This window comes from Lissotriton vulgaris, chromosome 10, assembly GCF_964263255.1.
Source record: "Lissotriton vulgaris chromosome 10, aLisVul1.2, whole genome shotgun sequence".
Classification (NCBI taxonomy): Eukaryota; Metazoa; Chordata; class Amphibia; order Caudata; family Salamandridae; genus Lissotriton; species Lissotriton vulgaris.
Window position 1 is genome coordinate 91,020,893 of NC_141698.1, and position 18,826 is coordinate 91,039,718.

Below are 18,826 nucleotides of genomic sequence, written 5' to 3' on the forward strand. Positions count from 1 at the left end.
ACAAGTGGTAGCGTGTGGTGAAGATTCATAAATGTATGAAAGACAGATATTCTATCGGCCACATGCATCATCGGGACATTTTGCGATTCCTTATTTGCGAAAAATTGGGAATCGCTAATAAGGAATCGCAAAATAAGAAGGCATTAATTTATTTGCATAATTTTTGCGACTCGGTGAAAATCTCAATTTTTACCGAATCGCAAGGATTATGCGAATTCTAAATTGCGATTTCGCAATTCCCATGGATTCCTATGGGCCAAAAGGCCCATAGGAATCAATGGGAAGGCATTGACATTTTGCGAATTTCTATTTGCGAATCGCAAAATGTTCATGCATTTCATGGGTGCAGGGGGGGGTCCAAATGACCCCCCCCTGAACCCCTGAAATGCATTTTTAAGTGCATGTTTCACACACACGTGTCCTTAGGACATGTGTGTCTGTAACATTACAGTGTTTAAAATGCAATTTTGAGGATTTTTAAACTTTTTCGCAAATTACCACGAGGTTCAACCTCGTGGTAATTTGCACCCCCTAATTGCGAATTCGCAATTTAAAATGCAATCATGCATTGCTTTTAAGGAATCGCAAATTTGCGATTCCTTAAAAGCAATCGTATTTTTGGAATTCGCTAAAAATAGCGATTTTCCCCAAAAATTTTGATGCATCCAAAAAAGATATTTAGGAATCTCAAACGGCCGAATTTACCGATTCGCACCGTTTGCGACTCCTAAATACCTTGATGCATGTAGCTGTATATGTTTTCCATTATCAAAAGCTGTGTAATGGATTTGGTTTAGCCAAACGGACTACAATTGTTCATTTGCGCATAATTGGAATCACTGGGAGTTCCTAGATATTAATAGAGTTGCAGTGGTAAATTGTGCTACGGAAAGCAATGTGAAAAGGAGTATACATTAATACAGCTATCATTGGTAACTTGTGATGCCAGTATCGGATCAAGTAATTGATAGTCCAGAATTGGCGATCACGCTGGTTTCTAGCTATTTCTATTGAGTTGGTTCCAGGGAATGGAATAGTTTAGGCCAGAAATATGGGTTTCCAATGTGTGCACCCAGCTTTGTTCACGTTCTAATAAAATTTTTGTCAGGTCGCCTTCCCCTTTCACCTTTTCAATAAACAGCACGATGTTTTCACTACCCCTTTGTACCGTGAGGTCCCACGTTGAGTCTAACCTCTCCCAACACGGGGTAAGGAGTGCCTATGTTTAATACAAATATGGAAGGAAAGTGAGCATAAGCGGGTATGCGCACACATGGACTTCCGAGTTTTAAGTACTTCAACATGATGAGAGAAAATAGCGATTTTATGTTCGCTTATTTTGAGTGGGTGTGAATGATACGGGTGCTTTTATAATGCCGGTTACACAGTTATGAAAAGAATGATGATCAAATGCTGCAATTTGCCGCCACGCTAATGGGCGCTAAACAAACGCGAATGTGTGATAGACAGAATTTGAATATCACACGAAAAAATTGATTTGCGTTTTCCACTGCAAGAAGCACGGGGTAACTAAAACAAACACATTTCTTTGACATTTATCCTGAACCCAAATACAACGGTGTTTGTGTGGTGTCTCCCTTTTCTCTACCCCCCTTTTTTTCTTTTCGTTCCACAGATGGAGGGATTACTTGAGACACAAAAACCCCCCAGAAAAATAAGGAGCAGCTATCTGCCGTTACTAATGGTAGTATAGGGAAATTCTCTTCTACTTAGAATCCCAGGGGCTCCCAGTCCCGCCCTGAAGAAAGTCCAGCCCCCTTTATGGGGCATCATTGGACTGAAACATCTAGGACCATAATATCCCTGTTGATCCGCTTTTCTTGTTTTTATTGTCCCTGACAGATCCAAGAATAAAGGGAAACCGGGATCGGTTTGTGGATTTTTAATCTTTATCCCCCTGGCCAAAAACATCTCCTTAAGCGCTCCCTGAAAGATAGTTGAGCCCACCCTGACTTTTAGGCATCAGGGTGTCCCTATGATGAAGCAGGACACCACTAGGGCGTGTGAGGGAATATAAAACAAAAGAACGTACCTCCTTCCCCACTCTATAGTGGTGCTCTACATGTAGCTTCACATAGGTGTTCCACCATTTATTAGTTCAGGTATTATCCCAGTTTACTTGACCACTTAGTAGCGGTTGAGCTGTTAGGGGCAGTACTTATTGGTGATTTGGTGTTAAAACACGGGAGGGTGCACTCCCCTCAAGATTTCCTCATGGCCCCTAAATAAAAGCTGTGAATTCCCCCGCTTTTGATTGTGTTCCCTAGTTCATCATCATATTTCCTTTACTTCCGCTCCATTGAACGATAAAAGGTGCAGAATAAAACATTTGATAAGAAATACTATAAAAGCATGCAAATGAATATTCAAAAAGTAACATTAACCTGAAAACTACAACTCATTTTAAGAATTGCAATCCAACAATGCAAGTTCTTTCATGTTTCCAAATCCTTAAAAGTAAAGGAGAAGTTGTTAAAAGAAAAAACGTATAGCTAAAAAGACTTCAGAAGATGTCAAGTAAAAACATTAAATAAATTCAAATAGAACAGCAAGGAAATGAAATTCAAAGCCTGACAAGATAACCTTAAGCTACTCGATGTGACAAATGCGCTAATTTTACTTTTTTGTAGGTGCATTTGACCTGATATACCATATTACCGAAAGGTAACTCGCAATTGACATCACAACACAGCCTCTAGTATTCGTTTTGCATACCCGTAGAACTGTGTGGCAAGCCCCAATGGCAAGGAGTCTGCAAAGAGGAATAATCCAATATGAACGTTGGTTTGCGTAGGCCTTGCAAATAAATAACATGTTCGGTATTCTCAACTAGCTGGCAACCCATCGTCAAGGTTGGATGCATTTCCCTTTTTCATCCTGGAGCAAGTAAATGAAGCCACCTGTTAAATAGCTAATCTGAATTTTACATAAAGTGCATTGTTCAGCAGGGTAAATGACCAAATTCAGGTATGGCTCATGATCTGGTACGCACTTAAACAACGAAAAGGAGTCTACCAGGGTGCATGGAGTCGCTTCGGAAAGTTTGGCTCCTAGAACAAAGTTACCGAAGGACTTTTTTAATTTGTCCTGTGCATCTTAAGGTAATGGGAAAGTCTGCAGCCACAAACCCTTCAGCCCCAAGTTGAATAATCACGTTTTTATGTACACAAGCCAGGGGACTTGTAATGTAATATGGCTCTCATACAATCCCTATAGGGTCCCAAGTCCTCATTAGTCCAGAGCTTATCCAATATTGAATACATTTCAACATAGCGATGTGACAAATTGATCTCAGATTTAGAACAAATTTGATAGGAAGTGTAGGAGCACCAATAGGAAGTCTCATGAGGGTCTTTATAAAAGCATTATCAGTATTTCAAGGGTGCTAAGATTGCAATGCCCTCACAAATCTGCCCCATGCACAGCTCCCCCACAGGTTGAAATGTATATATCTCCATGGGGGGGGGGGGGGGGGGGGGGGGGGTTGGGGGGTGGAAGGATGACAAAAAGGGCGCCCTAAAAGCAAATCTTATAATGGATCCTGCTCTGCTTTTTAGAGTCAACACTTTTCTGTATCCGGGCTGCCCATATATGGGAATCCTCAATTCTCGCACCAAATAGTCAAGTTTGTGAACCCTACCCAATGCCTCACTCCGTAAGAACAGCTTAGGCTTAGTTTTTTGGGGCAACGGAGACCATATACTTTGTTTTATTGCTGTTAATTTCCAAGTCAAACTTTGTACAAAAAGTGTTGAATTTGTCCAAAAGAATGGATAGACTGAGAGGCGATTTTTCCCAAGTTGATAGGCTTTTTTTGGTCTGGACAGCTCCATTCTTTGACTCCTAATTACCAGGTATAGTCCAGGATGCTCAGTCAATCCTGGTGGCTCCAACGTGGCCTCACCAAATTTATTTCCGAGTCCTGCTCTGTCTACTTCAGGAAGTCACATCCACACCCCCAGAAAAGAAACCATCTGTCCATCACGATACATCCTTCCAAACCATCGGTCAACTTGAGTGAATGCTTCTTAAGGAGATTGCTTTTATGTAAGTATCTCTTCACACCAAATCAGCATGTACTGATGGATGCTACAAAATTCTCCACCAGATCTCAGAATATGAGCAAAGGTCTGAGGCCAACTCATTTGCTCAGCGCACAATGTCATAATCTTCTCCTGACATCTAGTTGAATCAGTTGTGAACAATACTTAGCAACCACCAGGACGTATTAAAATAAACCTGGGGAAACCTTCTACATGAGAAAGCTTTGCAAGCAAGCCCTCTAATTCACAAAGATTTTCAGGCTTTGGGAAATTCTGCAAGAAAAAACTGTGTTAGTCGGGCCTCAAACTGAAAACCTTTAATAATTGGTCCCAACCTGATCTGAAAAGCTGGTTTCTCTAGGTGGACCGGTCGTGACGTTTGGCTTTGAGTCCTTGTGATTGCACTGAAATGTCCATGCTTCTTGTGACTGAAGAAAGACTGTTTAATGTGAGACTACCTCAGAATATGGTTATGAGGTATCAAAATGTACAGGTAGGTCAGTATTATTTACCTAGTTATTACAAGTTCCTTTATTTAATTTTGCATACGTTCATATGCCTAACATGCTAATGTAAGGCTTATTATTTCATTTTTCTTTAGATATATAAATCTACAAAGTGCAATGACATGCGTCAAACAGGATATTGCCCTCGTGGCCCATTTTGTGCTTTTGCACATGTTGAAAGTAAGTAGAATGTTTTTTGTATATTCAGTGGAATATTCCTTCATTTTAAATATCTAGCAGTGAGTGTGAGATGGATTAGGCAACATACAGTGATGCGAAAAAGAATGTACACTCTTAAGAATCAGTGGTTTTACTTATTAATGTATTTATGACTTTCATCTAATCCTCACCAGTTCCTCTCTAAACAAATGTAATTTCGTGTGACAACTAACACACATAGGTTTCACTTTGTCATTGTTTATTAAAGAAACAAAATAATATTCAGCCTTATGTGGAATAACAAAGACCGTGTTTACAGCTTCCTTGTTATTTAAAAAGGTAGTTGCATCTAGGTGCTGCTAAGCAAGTGTGCATGATTACTTGACCATAAGGAAGTGCAGTCTCTTTTGTATATACAATCGGAAACATGACGGTTTGGGGTGGAGCATATAGGTTGGAAGTGACCCATCATCCATAGGTCAAAAGACACCTCTGATGGTCTTGGAGAAAAATTTGTTGTTGCTAATTAGGGCTCAAAGGTGCTAAAACAAAGTTCCAAACAATACGAATTCCATCGTTCCACAGTGACACAGATTACTTACAAATAGAGAAACTTTAAAAGAGTTGCCAACCAGCAGATGAATGGGCGCCCCCAGTTAGTCCCTTAAAATTCAGACCATCTAATGCGTCTTTTAGAGAATGCAAAAAACTCCAAAGGTACGTCCAGGGATCTCCAGGCCTTTGTCAATACTGTAAATGTAAATGTTAAGCATTTTGGTTTTAGGAAAAGACTGAGCAAGTGACACTTTTTTTTGAAGGGTAGCTAGGAGAAAACCCGTCCTCCAAAAAGCAAATTCCTGCTTGGCTTAGGTTTGCAAAATAGCATCTAAATGAATTGCAAGACTTAGTCCTCATGACAGGTGGGCCGAAAGTAAAGTTGTGTGACTGTAGTATACATCGTAAAATTGGAAACTAGGTTTCACTACAAGATCCTCCCACCATCTGTCAAAAATGGTGGGCAGAAGAGGCATAATTTGGGCTTGCTTGGTAGCTACAGTACCTAGACACCTCACAATCCTTGAATTTTCCATGAATTCCTCTATGAACCAGTACATTGTGGAAGGAAATGTAAAATCAACATCTGAAGCTTAGACAAAAGTAAATCATGCAGCTGAACAATCATCCAAAACACACCAGTAATACAACTGAATGGCATTGCCTAAAGAGAGCTAAGCATTATTGACAAATGCCCTCAATCGTCATCGAGCTTAAGCAGCTTTGTAAGGAGAAGGGGATCGGAGTTCCCCCTAGGTAATATAAGAGATTGATCAACTATTCCACCAAACCTTTACTTTAAGGACTTTGCAGATAAAGGTGGTTTCATATCTTACGCAATCACTGGGTGCACTTACTTTTTCAAGCAATACATATATGTTGAGTTAATTTATTGATTCAATAAATAATGAGAAAGTGCCATTTGTTTTTTTTCACGTTGGATTTTTCTACTGTAAGGATTTAGTGAGGAATAGTTTAATATCATATGTCTTATTAGGAAAAACATAGAATCTTAAGTGGGTGTTCTTTCTCTTTCACTGTAATTCCAATGCTTAACCGATGCAGTCCATAACATGTTGCTCTCCTTTAGCCATAATGTGCGTTGTTTTTCTTGTTGTACAGTCATTAATATGTCATCAACTGTGTAGTGCACGTCTAACAATTTTGTTGTCCTGTAGTGCTTTCGAAGTCTGTATGAACCTGTGTGCCAAAGGATATGGCAGATTATTTAGTTTTGCTGGTGTGCACGATTTTCTTTGGCTTGATCTAAAGATGCTGTTCTGTTTGGAGACCTCATTAGCTAATTTTGTTTCTCTTTGATGCGTTTTTGTGTGCATGTGGTTGTTGTGTGGTCTATGGTAACTTGTTCTAATATGTATGTTGGTGATCAAATATTGATGTGCTATTGAGGTGAAAACACTTGAGTTCTCATTAAGAGTGACCCGTTAGAATCCCTGTTACCCTGTGCCATTACCAGGGGACCCAGTAATTCCGGAGGTGGAGAAATAACTGGGATTATGTTTGTGGAGGATAACGAAGTTGAATCAGTGTTTCTGTGCCAATTCCTGCAGGGTTTACCCTGGAGTTTCACTGTGGGGAACACACAATTCTCTATCAGGCGGGGCAAAAGGGAATCTATCACAAGGCTATCTAGCATTCGGTTCTGAATCAAAATGGCTGGCCACCCAGTGCAGGTCTATGGTGACTAGCAAGGAAGCAACTGGTAAGCTACACCAAACAAGGGGTTTGACCATGTCATAGTGAGAATATTTGTCCGGGCTTCATTGAAAGGTATCAAAGGCTCTGCTGTTGGGACAGGCTGTAACATTTCAGCAAGATTAGCCTTGATTTCCACTGTTGGCAACTGCCGCTTTAACACCTCCACGGACATGCATACTACAACAGTAAAGTATTACTTTATAGAATGGCACAGGGGCCCAAATGACGAAACCAGTTCCATCTCAGATGAAATTTCACGATTACTAGCATTTTTTAATTCTAAATATAGTCTATGATATGTGCAGTGAGGGGTAACAGCAAACAGTTTCCTCATCATCATACCCATCAAGTAGAACATTCTGCACATCTAGCATGGGATCGGGTTCGGAGTAAAATCAAAGTTAGTACAACAAACACTGATGGATAGAATGCTGTGCCCGGCTGATGAGCCATAAATAGGATGAAACAGGTCCTGGACTGCTGGTGTTCCAGTTGAGGGAGAACCTGGCTTGGCAGGGTCAAAACTGATTTGCATATAGCTGGAACGAAACTGAGGAGGCATGGTGTGCCAAATGACATAGAATTGCAAGACAGTCTGAGTGATTACCAATGGCTGAGATTAATTCAAGCATTCCATCCATCACTGTTTAATATACTTATTATTTTGCACTGAGAGGGACGGGTATGCCCAGACGTGGTTCCCACGCACACTGTGTCACTGGAATCAAGCTGTGCCCAGCTGATGAGCCCAGTCCCGGTTCAGGGAGAACCTGGCTTGGCAGTTAGGGCTTGACTGTCCTTACACGAGCAAGGTCAAAACTGATTTGCATATAGCTAGATCCAAACTGAGGTGGCATGGTGTGCAAAATAACGATAAATTGGGATGTGGCACAAGTGATTACCAGTTGCTAAGATTAATTCAAGCATTCCTTCCATCAAGGTTTTGTATACTTATGGTACAGAAGCAAAGGTAAGTCACCATGTAATGAGATACTGGTAGAGATCTAGCTGAATTAGGCTCCAGACTCGATACTGGGATAAGGGTCGCATTCAGAATCAGTGCCTCTGAAGTCGGACGCTGTGTAAGCAGCGTGGCCTCTGGCAAAGAAGTGGAGATCTTGCCTAGTACTATAGAGGTGCTGGGTGGAGGTCTAACAGGGCTAATCAATGCCTTAAGACTGTCGGTTTTCTACATATGCCATGAATACTGCCTGGCCGATCTCCTTCAAGTCAGGCTCTCTGATGTTCTGTTTTGCCTGTGTTTGGTAGAGCAAGGCCTTGCCAAGGGTCACCATTAAGAGTAATTTGTTGGAATGCTACATTTGCTGATCCGCCCTCCATATCTATTTCACCAGTTGTGATGTTTAGGTTTTACCTGCACAGCGAGCAAACCTATTGTTTTTAATAGAAAATTAAAAGTAACTTCCATCCGACTCCTCTCTCTCATGGCTTTTCATTGGTTCCTGTGTGTGCCACTTACCTTTCCTCTATTTCTGGCTGTTAACCAATGATTGTTCCTCATCTGTTTCTCTAATCAGTTTCAGGCAGCCGAAATATTGCGAACATCTGCTTTTGTGGAACTATATTTTCATAAAGTTTGCCTTTCATTATTGCAGCATATTTATTTAACAATTTATCACCAGGAGAGATTAAGTGATTTGCATAGAATCATAGGATGTTGTGCAGTGCTGCTGAAACTCGAACCGGGATCCCTGGCTCTTGAATCAGCAGCTCTGGCCTCCGCGCCTCACCCTCTCAAATCCCGTGTTATCTGTCAGGGAGCTCTTACCTTCTCCCGGATGACGATTGATGAAAACAGCTCTTATTCATTACATAGGCAAAACTGATGCATTACGAATGCTTGTTTTGAAAAGGCTTACATACGTGTTTCCTCCTGCGCCCTTTGTTAAATCTCAATGCAAACTTAACTTGTTTTTTACCTTTTTGCTACACACACCTATCAAGCCTGTACACAGTTTCTTTAACTTTACTGAAATTTTAAAATTATCCTCATTATTGTTACTTATGCTCGTTGTGTCATCAAACCGCATATACTGCCTGCGCAAATCACCATACCACCTTCTTTCAGGTGGTGCACCAGACTCTCGCTTAAGTTCTGACAAAAAAGGTGTCCCCTTTCATGCAGGGCAGTCTATCAAGCTCCCTGCTATTATCTTTTTGTCATATTCCTCCAAGGAGTAGGAGAGTCTGAACCGGTTGGAACCCAAAGAGCCCTAAACTTTTGTCTTGATCAGGCTAAGGGTTACCGAGTAGATGTGGATTGTGTGATTATCTGGTGTTAAGAATGGCGGGGGGAGGGCGTGACTAGCAGCCAAAGAACATGGCCGCAACGTAGAGAGGCTCCGAGCTCCCGATATAGTGCCCAGTCTATCCGCATAATTATCCGCGACCCAATCTGCCCGTAAGAGTACGGGGAGGCGGCGGAAGGTGACCAGTATCGTTTGATGCTGGTTCTGTTCTGATCCGACGTCCCCAGAAGCTGCGGCGGAGTGCGGCGTCCTGAGGCCTAAACGTAGACGGCAGCTGGGATCCACAGTTATAAGAGTACCCGGTGACAGCAGCCTAGAGGTCGGATTGGGGAGGAGCGGAAGTTGCGGCAGGTGGAGCGCCCCCAGCCCCGAGATACAGTGAGTGGCGGCGCTCCATTGTACGGCCCTGTGGGAGTAGGCAGGGACTGGTGCTGTCCCCAAAGCGCGGACTGAATGTACTTTCCTGGCGGTCAGGCGAGAGCTGGGAAGAATCCCCTGACGCCATTTTAAGAACGCTCGCTGAGGAGAGACTGCTTATTCGACTGTACTGAGGCGCACCATACACACCGTGCTTCGCGGGTGAGCTGCCTCTCACTCACAAACGCTAATTAATACAATATTGCAGGCTGCCATTGATGCTGCTGTGAACAGTTGCCCCCGGGAGCTGCCCTGCTAGCATAAGCCATTCTGGAGGGGAGATTGCCCGCTCTGTATGTCCAAGGGGCGTGTGCTAATACTCTGGACCTGGTGTCTGCCACCCCACCTATACTCGGGGCGCCCATCTTCTGCACAGTAGTGGGGAGCGGTGAGGGACCTGCCCCCCTGCAGGAACACACACTTGGTGGCAGGTCTTTGAGCAGCCCCGAGGATTAGGGGATTGATTCATCCGGCTGGCCGTGGTGGCATAGCGGTCTGTCCAGCGGACGGCAGTCTTCTTCGGCCCGATCCACGTGAATTCCTCCCTTCTGCAGCCACCATGAGCAATAGAAACGCAAAAGGGACCAATCAGGTAAAGCTGGACAAATTAGCATTTACTAAGTCGCAGGGAGATGCGCAGGACAAAGACGCCCCATCATCAGCCAGAGCGACTGGTGGAGTCACGCAGGAGGTGACCCTACAAGATATCATGGCCACCCTGAATAAGGTGGATTCACAAATTGAGACTCTCGCAATTGATCTTGCTTTGATCCGCGCTGACTTTAACAAAATGTCCACCAAGGTGTCGGAGGTCGAGACTACGACGGCGGCCCTGTCGTCGGACGCTTCCACCGTTAAAAAACAGGTACAGCAGCTGGAGGCGGACGACAAACTTCTTGTGGCCCGCCTCGAGGATCAGGAGTGGCGATCGAGGTGGTACAACATCTGCCTTATTGGCGTACCGGAGATGACAGGAGGTCCCACACTAGATCTCTTTGTGGAGGACTTACAGCCTGATTCATCAAAGACCCGTTTTGCAAGTCTTTAATAGCGATTCATAAGGAATCGCTATTACAGACTCGCAAAACAGGATTCATGTCGGAATCGCAAAAAAAAAATGCGATTCCTACACATTCCTTATTTGCGATTAGCAAATTGCTAATCGTAAATAAGGAATAACTCCCCATTCATTCCTATGGGCCAAAAGGCTCATAGGAATGAATGGGGAGTATTCCTTATTTGCGATTAGCAATTGTTTGGCCAATAGGAATGAATGGGGAGTTATTCCTTATTTACGATTAGCAATTTGCTAATCGCAAATAAGATAGCGATTTAAAGGGTGCTAGGGGTGTCCAAAGGACACCCTGTAGCACCCCTGAAATGAAATCTACATTGGTGTTGCGCACACACATGTCCAAAGGACATGTGTGTGCGCAACATGCAACTTAGAAAAATGCTTTTAAATGCATTTTTCTAAGTTTTCCCTATTTACCACGAGGTTTGACCTCGCGGTAAATAACGGCCCGAAATTGCGATTTCGCAATTTGAAAATGGATGATGAATTGCATTTAAGGAATCTCAAATAGAGATTCCTTAAATGTAATTCCTCGCAAATTTGCGAATTCGCTTTTACCGATTTTTGCATTTGGGATGATGAATCCCAAATGCAAATATTGCGCTCGCAAAGGGCCAGATTCTGAGAATCTGGCCCCCTGCGAGCGCAATTCACCTTCATGAATCTGGCTGTTAGTCACAACTCACCTCCAGCCGCGGGGTTTGTCCAACTTCTTTTCAGTTGAGCGGTCGCATCGGGTCCCGGGTGGCAGACTGAAACCAGGGGCTCCCCCGCGACCTATCCTATATTTAATTTCACGGACTGTGACGCAATCCTACAGGCCGCCCAAAAGGCCCCTCCGATCCGGATAGATAATGCCACCATCATGATTTTTCCAGACTACACCACAGCGGTCACGAAGCAGCGCAGAGGATTCCTCAACGTGAAGAAGGCTCTCCCGTCACGTGAAATAAAGTACTCCATGTTATTTCCTGCCAAATTGTAAGTGGAAGCTGAAGGAAAAGGGTGGTTCTTCTCCACGCCTGAAGAAGTGCAAGACTGGCTGGATGGCTGGCGAAAGGCCACACGATCAGGCCGTACTGGACATCGCGATACACGGCACAACGACCAACAGACTGATATGGAACAAGAATGAACACGAGTCCTTGAAAGAATGCAAGATGTCGGATGGCGATTGAATCTGAGATCTCATGGTATCGTTGTACTGATTCGTGCAAAGATGTAAAAATGCAGAAGCTTTATATTGCTCCTGACCGGGAACTTTTGGATATAGAATGTGGGTGTGACCTGCCAAGATGATATCATGGGACACTTGGGAGGTTGTTCTCCTCTGGTTCTAATCGTTGAAACTCGAAAGGGGTGCTGGGTCACTGAGTTTCTCGGTGCAAAGGTCTCTAGAGGGGCAGGGGCTGTTTTCTCTTACCCCCTTCGTTGAAGAACTGGGAAAGGGTATTCAGCACTCTGTTATGTTCAGGTGGCCGGTAGTTGTGAATCCGTCGAGCAGGGAGGAGGGTGGGAGGGGAAAGGTGGTTCATGGGATGTGTTACATGTTTCACTGTTTTTATGTACAGGGCACTGATCATCGAAATGTGTGCATGGCACAGTTTTATGGGCATACTAAATTGGGGTTGGTTTGACACACTGCACTACTCATTGCGGTAGAGACAGGATCGACACACTCTGGAGTTGGTACTGGTGAGTCCCCGGGGACTCCCTTAACATTGATTACCTGAAATGTACACGGTCTGGGTGATGAGATAAAAAGGGGGTTGGTGTTACAGTATCTGAGACGAAATGCACCAGCGGTGGCACTATTACAAGAGACGTACCTGATGGGTTCGGCATGTAGAGCTATGGATCGCTGGGGGTACAAAATGGTGGTATCAGAGTTTTCCTCAGGCTCTAGGGGCGTTCAGGGGTGCACAACAGCCTCTCCCGTATAGACTACTTCTTACTCTCCGCTGACAGCCTGCCCCATTTACCAGATGCTGCGATTCGTCCCTGTGGCATTTCTGACCATTCACCCGTCTCCCTGATCTATACGATGCACATTAAGGTGAAAAAGCGAATCTTCCCTATCTCTCCAGGCTACTTGCAAGTCCCCAAGATCCGTAAATATATTTTTTACGGCACAAAACACTACTTTCAAGATATTGTGTCCTCTGTGCAATCCCCTAGTATTTTGTGGGAAGCGTATAAAACTGTAGTAAGGGTGCAGGCAATCGCCTCCATAACTGGCCACAGTCATGCAGCGCGGGGCGTGTTAGGTGTCTTCGAGACTAACCTGGCTGAAATTCAAGCCCGTCATGAAGAGAATCCTTCCCCGGCGACGGCACAAGCCTTACGCCTTAATCAATGCACGCTTATAGAACACCAGCGTGAGCAGGTTAAATTACAGTTACAAGCTACCCGGCACAAGGTGTATGAAGTTGGGGACAAGGCGGGCAAGCTTTTAGCATGGCTGTACAGGAAGGAAAGAGCACAAGGAACGATAGCACAGCTTCGTATGCTGTCTTTTGAAATAGTGACCACCCCGGAGGGCATAGTAGACGCCTTGGCTGGGTATTTTGAACAAGTATATACTTCTGGCTCCCACATGACGACGGAAGAAGCACAGACCTACATCAAAGATATCAAAATGCCTGCTCTATCAGCTGAAGCGGCTCTCTCACTGGAAGCTGACTTCACAATTGAAGAACTACAAACTGCCATCCACTCCCTGCAGTCAGGAAAGGCTGTGGGACCCAATGGAATACCCGTTGAGCTGTATAAACGAACATCTGATCTGACTGCCCCACATCTCCTAACAATGTTCACGAATAGCTTGAAAGCGGGGGAGCTGCCACGCGATCAACGAATGACTACCATAGTGACAAATCCTCGCAAACCCCTGGATGATTGTTCCTTATACCGGCCAACATCTCTGCTCAATGCTGAAGCTAAGATTCTTGCTAAACTAATCGCCGTCCGCCTGACCCCACACCTTCAGACCCTGATTCACCCGGACCAGTCCGGTTTCATGCCTAATAGAAATACTGCGCTTAACCTTAGAAGAGTACAGGCAGTACTGGCGCACATGCCATGTCTTCAGGAAGCTGCAATTATCCTCTCCCTTGATGCTCGAATGGCATTTGACATGGTGGAATGGCCTTACCTATTTGCAGTCCTCCGACATCTAGGCTTTGGCCCTAAATTCTGTGCATGGTTGAACTTCTTATACTTCCATCCTCTAGCACACGTGGTGGCGAATGGGATATCTCTAGAGACTTTCCATTGGGACGAGGTACACGCCAGGCTGCCCACTGTCTCCATTGCTATTCGCACTGTCGCTGGAGCGATTGGCAGCGTGGATCCGATTGGACCCCATGATTCGGGAACTTAATTGGATGGCGACCTTGCAAGACCGCATCTCCTTATATGCGGATGAAGTGCTCTTATACCTGACTTCCCCCAGACGCTCTATTTTAGTACTATTGAATACTTGTGAAATCTTAGGTCCGACATCGGGGTATATCATCAATTGGTCTAAATCAGTTTTATTTGTCCTGAGAGGCCCGCCCCCACTGCTCCCGGCGGACTGCCCACTTAAGATCACGGAAGAATCTTTTAAATATTTGGGTATATGGGTGACACCCAGGGCAGATGACTTTCTACTCAAAAATTTGATGCCCCCCCTTGAGCGGTTTTGGCGTGATGTGGAACACTGGCATGGCCTGCCGCTGACCCTCCTGGGCAAGGCATCCCTTTTTAAAATGACGCTCCCACTGTTATTATATGTATTAGAAAATACCCTGTTTCCCGTTCCACTAAAATATTTTAAGAAAATAGACGTGGTGGCCTCGGTCCTGCTCTGGGGACGTAAACCGGCACTCATATCACGGGGAAAACTGCCTCGGGGCTGGTACAACGGCAGTATAGCCCTTCCGGATATCCAGTTATATTACTGGGTAGCCCAATAGAAAATAATTAACCAATGGTTACACGCGCCCCAGACGGAACCAGCGTTCCAGGCAGACAGGCATGAGCTGGGAGAAGCAGGAATTCTCTCCGCACTATACGATAAGGGTAGATCCTCTTCCGTAGTGGGACCGACGGCGCACACAATTCGCATTTGGTACACGGCGCAGTTTCGTCTTAAGTGCAAAGATACTATCACTCAAATGACTCCACTCTAGTCGGCACGACAGCTGGGCAGACTTCTTAACAGTAAGGGATTCCGGGCATGGGACCTGATAGGTATCTCCACGGTGGGGGATTTATGGAAGAGGGGTGCATTGGTACCATTTGAACAGCGTAGGACCCAATACGAGCTAGCACCCACAGTGAGGTTTCTGTACACACAGATCAGTCATGCAATAGGCTCGGTTCTGCCGCCCGGCGCCGATATACCGGAAGCCACCCCTTTAGAAGACAGTCTCCTTACTGAACACATGCCCAAAAAGGCGACCTCATTCACTTATCATAAACTAATTAAGAATATGCCGGATCCGACACTGACACTCAAGCACAGATGGTCCACTGACTTGGGTGAGATTGACGAAGCGGATTGGCAGACGGCGCTGTCGTCACCACGGGAAGGGGCCATATCCTCGAGACTACGACTGGTGCAGCTAAAGATACTCCATCGCTTATACTACACCAGGGTCACCTTACACACCATAGGGAGGGCAACACACTATTTTTGCCTTAGAGGCTGCGGGGAGGTGGGAACATTCTTTCACACTATATGGCAATGCCCCCAGATTGCAGCATATTGGGCCAAAATCATGCGAACATTGTCAAAGGTGGTGGAGATTTCGGTTGTCCTGGAACCAAAGTTTTGTCTACTCAACTTATGGGAGCCGAATGATCTTTCCCACTCTGCTCAAGACTGGGTGCAATGTTTGCCAAACGTAATATTGCCAGAAACTGGGGGTCCAGGGAGGTACCAACACTTAGAGACTGGTGCATGGATTTAGATGCAGCTATGATGGCGGAAAGAGTGGTGTACATGCACCGGGGATGCCCCTGAAAATGGGGAAAAAATGGGGTGCCTGGAACAAATTCAGAGGTTATCTGTGTGACACACCCACGCAAGACGGGGATAATGAGTCTGACTGAGGGGGGGGGGGGGGGTCCCGAGATATGCCAACAAGTATAAGTATGTTGCATCAGGTTTTGTTGATGTGTACGATGTCACTGACGTCGGTTCTAATCCATAATGCCTAATGTGAATGGCATTTGGTTGTAGTATGCCCTGCTTATGTTTTCAATAAAAACAATTCATAAAAAAAAGAATGGAAGGGCAGTTCAGAAACAGGCCTTATTCCCTGGGTTGCTAATTTATATAAAAATGTGTTCTGCCTTGGCAAAAAAGGAGTCTCCTGGCCTTAGGGTTCATACTACCGGAGCAAAGGCTGTCATGTGGCCTTGGCCAAGGGTGTTCATGTGCCAAACATCTTCCAGGTGGATTCAGAAACATCCGTCCACACCTTCACCAGATACTACTGCTTTGAGTCTGGGGTCTGCCGAGGGCCTTTTTGCCTACTCGACCCTAAAAAGTTTCATGGCGTGAAGTGCACTCATACTTCATCTTTTTGGGAGGTGCACCTTTCAGATCTATTCAAAAGGTGAAAATCTGCTGTTAGATGTATTCATTAGAAGAACAATCTACTTACCGTCATTAACCTGTTCTCCTCCCAATTCGTGGAGTTGTCTTCCAGACGTTAATAAGGTTCAGCAATAGATTTTGCACACTGTCACAGTTCTTAATCTGTTTTTGACGGTCTGCATCTAAGGGTACAGAATGATCTAGTGTAAACTGACATCATAGAGTGATGATGTCTACATATGGTTCCGCTGCATCAGTTCCAGAAGATGGATGAGGAAGCAACAGATTCCAATAGTTCCACCTATAGGAGTGCAAGAGCAATTATGGGGAAAAGTTTCTGGTTCCAGTCTGGCATCTGGTGAATTCAAAACTTGAGGAATCAAAAGATGCAGAATCTATCTGTCAGAAATGTTATTACTGACAATAAGTAACAAGTTCTTTTCTACACAACCTCTTTTAGTAATATTCATGAACACTCAGTAGAATAGCAAACACATCCATTTGAAACGGTGGTTAGAATGCCAAAAGAAAGATGTAAAAAACTATTATGGAATTATCACCTGAAGTATGCATTCTCAAAGTTGTTTTTAATACATGTGGGGTAAACCTTAAGATTTCTAAAAAGCAAACACATTTCTGGCTTCAGCAAGGCGTCATTTGTGTAGATCACTCATGGTTTTCCCAAAGAACATGATTGTTGAAATAAAAAGAATATTGAAAGTACATAGAATAAATCCGAAAAACAGAGAGGCAACCCCAGATCCCAAATAATGCAGCAACCCTCATGAAAAGTGAAAGGACATTGAGGGTTTTTAGCCATCAATTGGAGGTACACAGGACATTCTGCTTGGAAAAAATTTCTGGGATCCACCCAAACCACACCACTAAGGATCTACTATGTCTCTAGTTTTCAGAAATGCCTAGGATTGGTAGGGTTCCCTGTGTGCGAAGCCTTGGGTGCAGTTTTGACATCTGAGCCTGCAGAGAGTAATTTTCAGCAAGTGTTCCCCTTCAAGAAATACATCATTCAATGCTTAAAGCCCATCATGAAGCTCTATGTGCATGCATAGGTATAGTGGTAAGTTGTTTGGTTTATTTTCAGAAACTGCCTGACAAGTTAAGTGTAATAAGTTCTTTTCCTCAAAAGTTGAAAGAATTGACTGAATTCTGTCTTGCAATTATGGTGTTCAGAGTTGATTTAAACTATTGTAGACAAAGGTATGATACTACCTTGGGCAGTTTAGTTCCACGAGCAACCCTAGTTCAAGGGCAGTGGGTGAATGATCTCATTAGAAGTGAGAGATACCACATGAAAATTAAGTTAGATCAATGATTTGTTCATCATCTGGAATCTAGAGTGCGAGAGTTTGCAACATTTGCACGAAAATTGAGTCTGAATGGCTCCAACTTGAAGTTTACTTCGGAAATGATCAAAGTTAGGACTGAGATTTAGATATGACTGTATAATCACCACCACCAGCTTGTTTGCTTGTTACTTCACTCACAATATAAAACCCACATTTATTCCATAAACACAGATTTATTCCATAATGAAGCCTGTTCTCTAGCATTGCAATGTAACAGTGTAAAAACAGGAGTAGCCCATTTGGTCGAGACCCTGTCTTTATCATTCATATTTCATATGCCTAGGCTTCTGATATCTTCCAGGTTTTCCTAGACCCACAGTCTTGATCGCATATACTACTTAAGTTTGATATGCAGAAAGTGATATGATAATGAATTCCATAAAATAACAAGCTTTGGCACTGTCAATATATCCTGCCTATAAGACCAATTGTGTTTGCCAATTATTTTTAGCCGTGCAATACAGTATTGTGGCTGCTGTGTACTTTTGTACGGTGAAGCAACACAGGGCGGGTTGGCTTAATCAAAACAGTGTGCTGGGATGAAAAGTACACAGCAGGTTGAGGGGTTCAGCAACCCAGGGCAGGGAGTTAAGCAACACGGCGGGTGGGGGAAAAGGAACATAAATCGGAGAACACTGGCGAAAAAGCAACAAGAGAGCAACAAAAGTGGAGGTGGTGGGAAGTCAAAGGGTGAGAGAGAGCGATGCGGAGCGGTGGAAGAAAAGTATATAAGGGAGACCCCTGGAAACATGCACACCAAAAAAATACTTATCTAAAAATAAGCAGAGGAATCATTGAAGCCAGCCAAAGAAAGAAATGGTAAAGAGGCTATACTCCCGGGGAGGATGAACACAAGATGGAGAGGCTGAAAAAGGGAAAGCCGTACAATAGAATGTAAGCAAATAAAAGTGAGATTGTAAAGCCAACTAGTTGTAAACAATGGGCGGACAGCAATCCCCTGTATATTCTTGATAAGCCCAAAATATTCCTTTGATAATCAGACAGCTTAACCGAATAATAAGTGATATTGCTAATAGTTGTTTTGATAAGCTCTTTGTGGCATGAAGAATTTGAAAGAAAGGTAATTGCGCATCTGTCGTCATA

At 44.0% G+C, this 18,826-nt stretch overlaps 1 protein-coding gene across 1 annotated transcript in view; it reads left to right on the forward strand.

Moving 5' to 3' along the window:
• UNKL (unk like zinc finger) overlaps positions 1 to 18,826 on the forward strand; it is a 370,451-nt gene that overhangs the window by 201,090 nt on the left and 150,535 nt on the right. Inside the window, exon 7 of the mRNA XM_086940574.1 lies at positions 4,666 to 4,750. Coding sequence (XP_086796700.1) covers positions 4,666 to 4,750 — 85 coding nt within the window. The remainder of the gene's footprint in view (positions 1 to 4,665; positions 4,751 to 18,826) is intronic.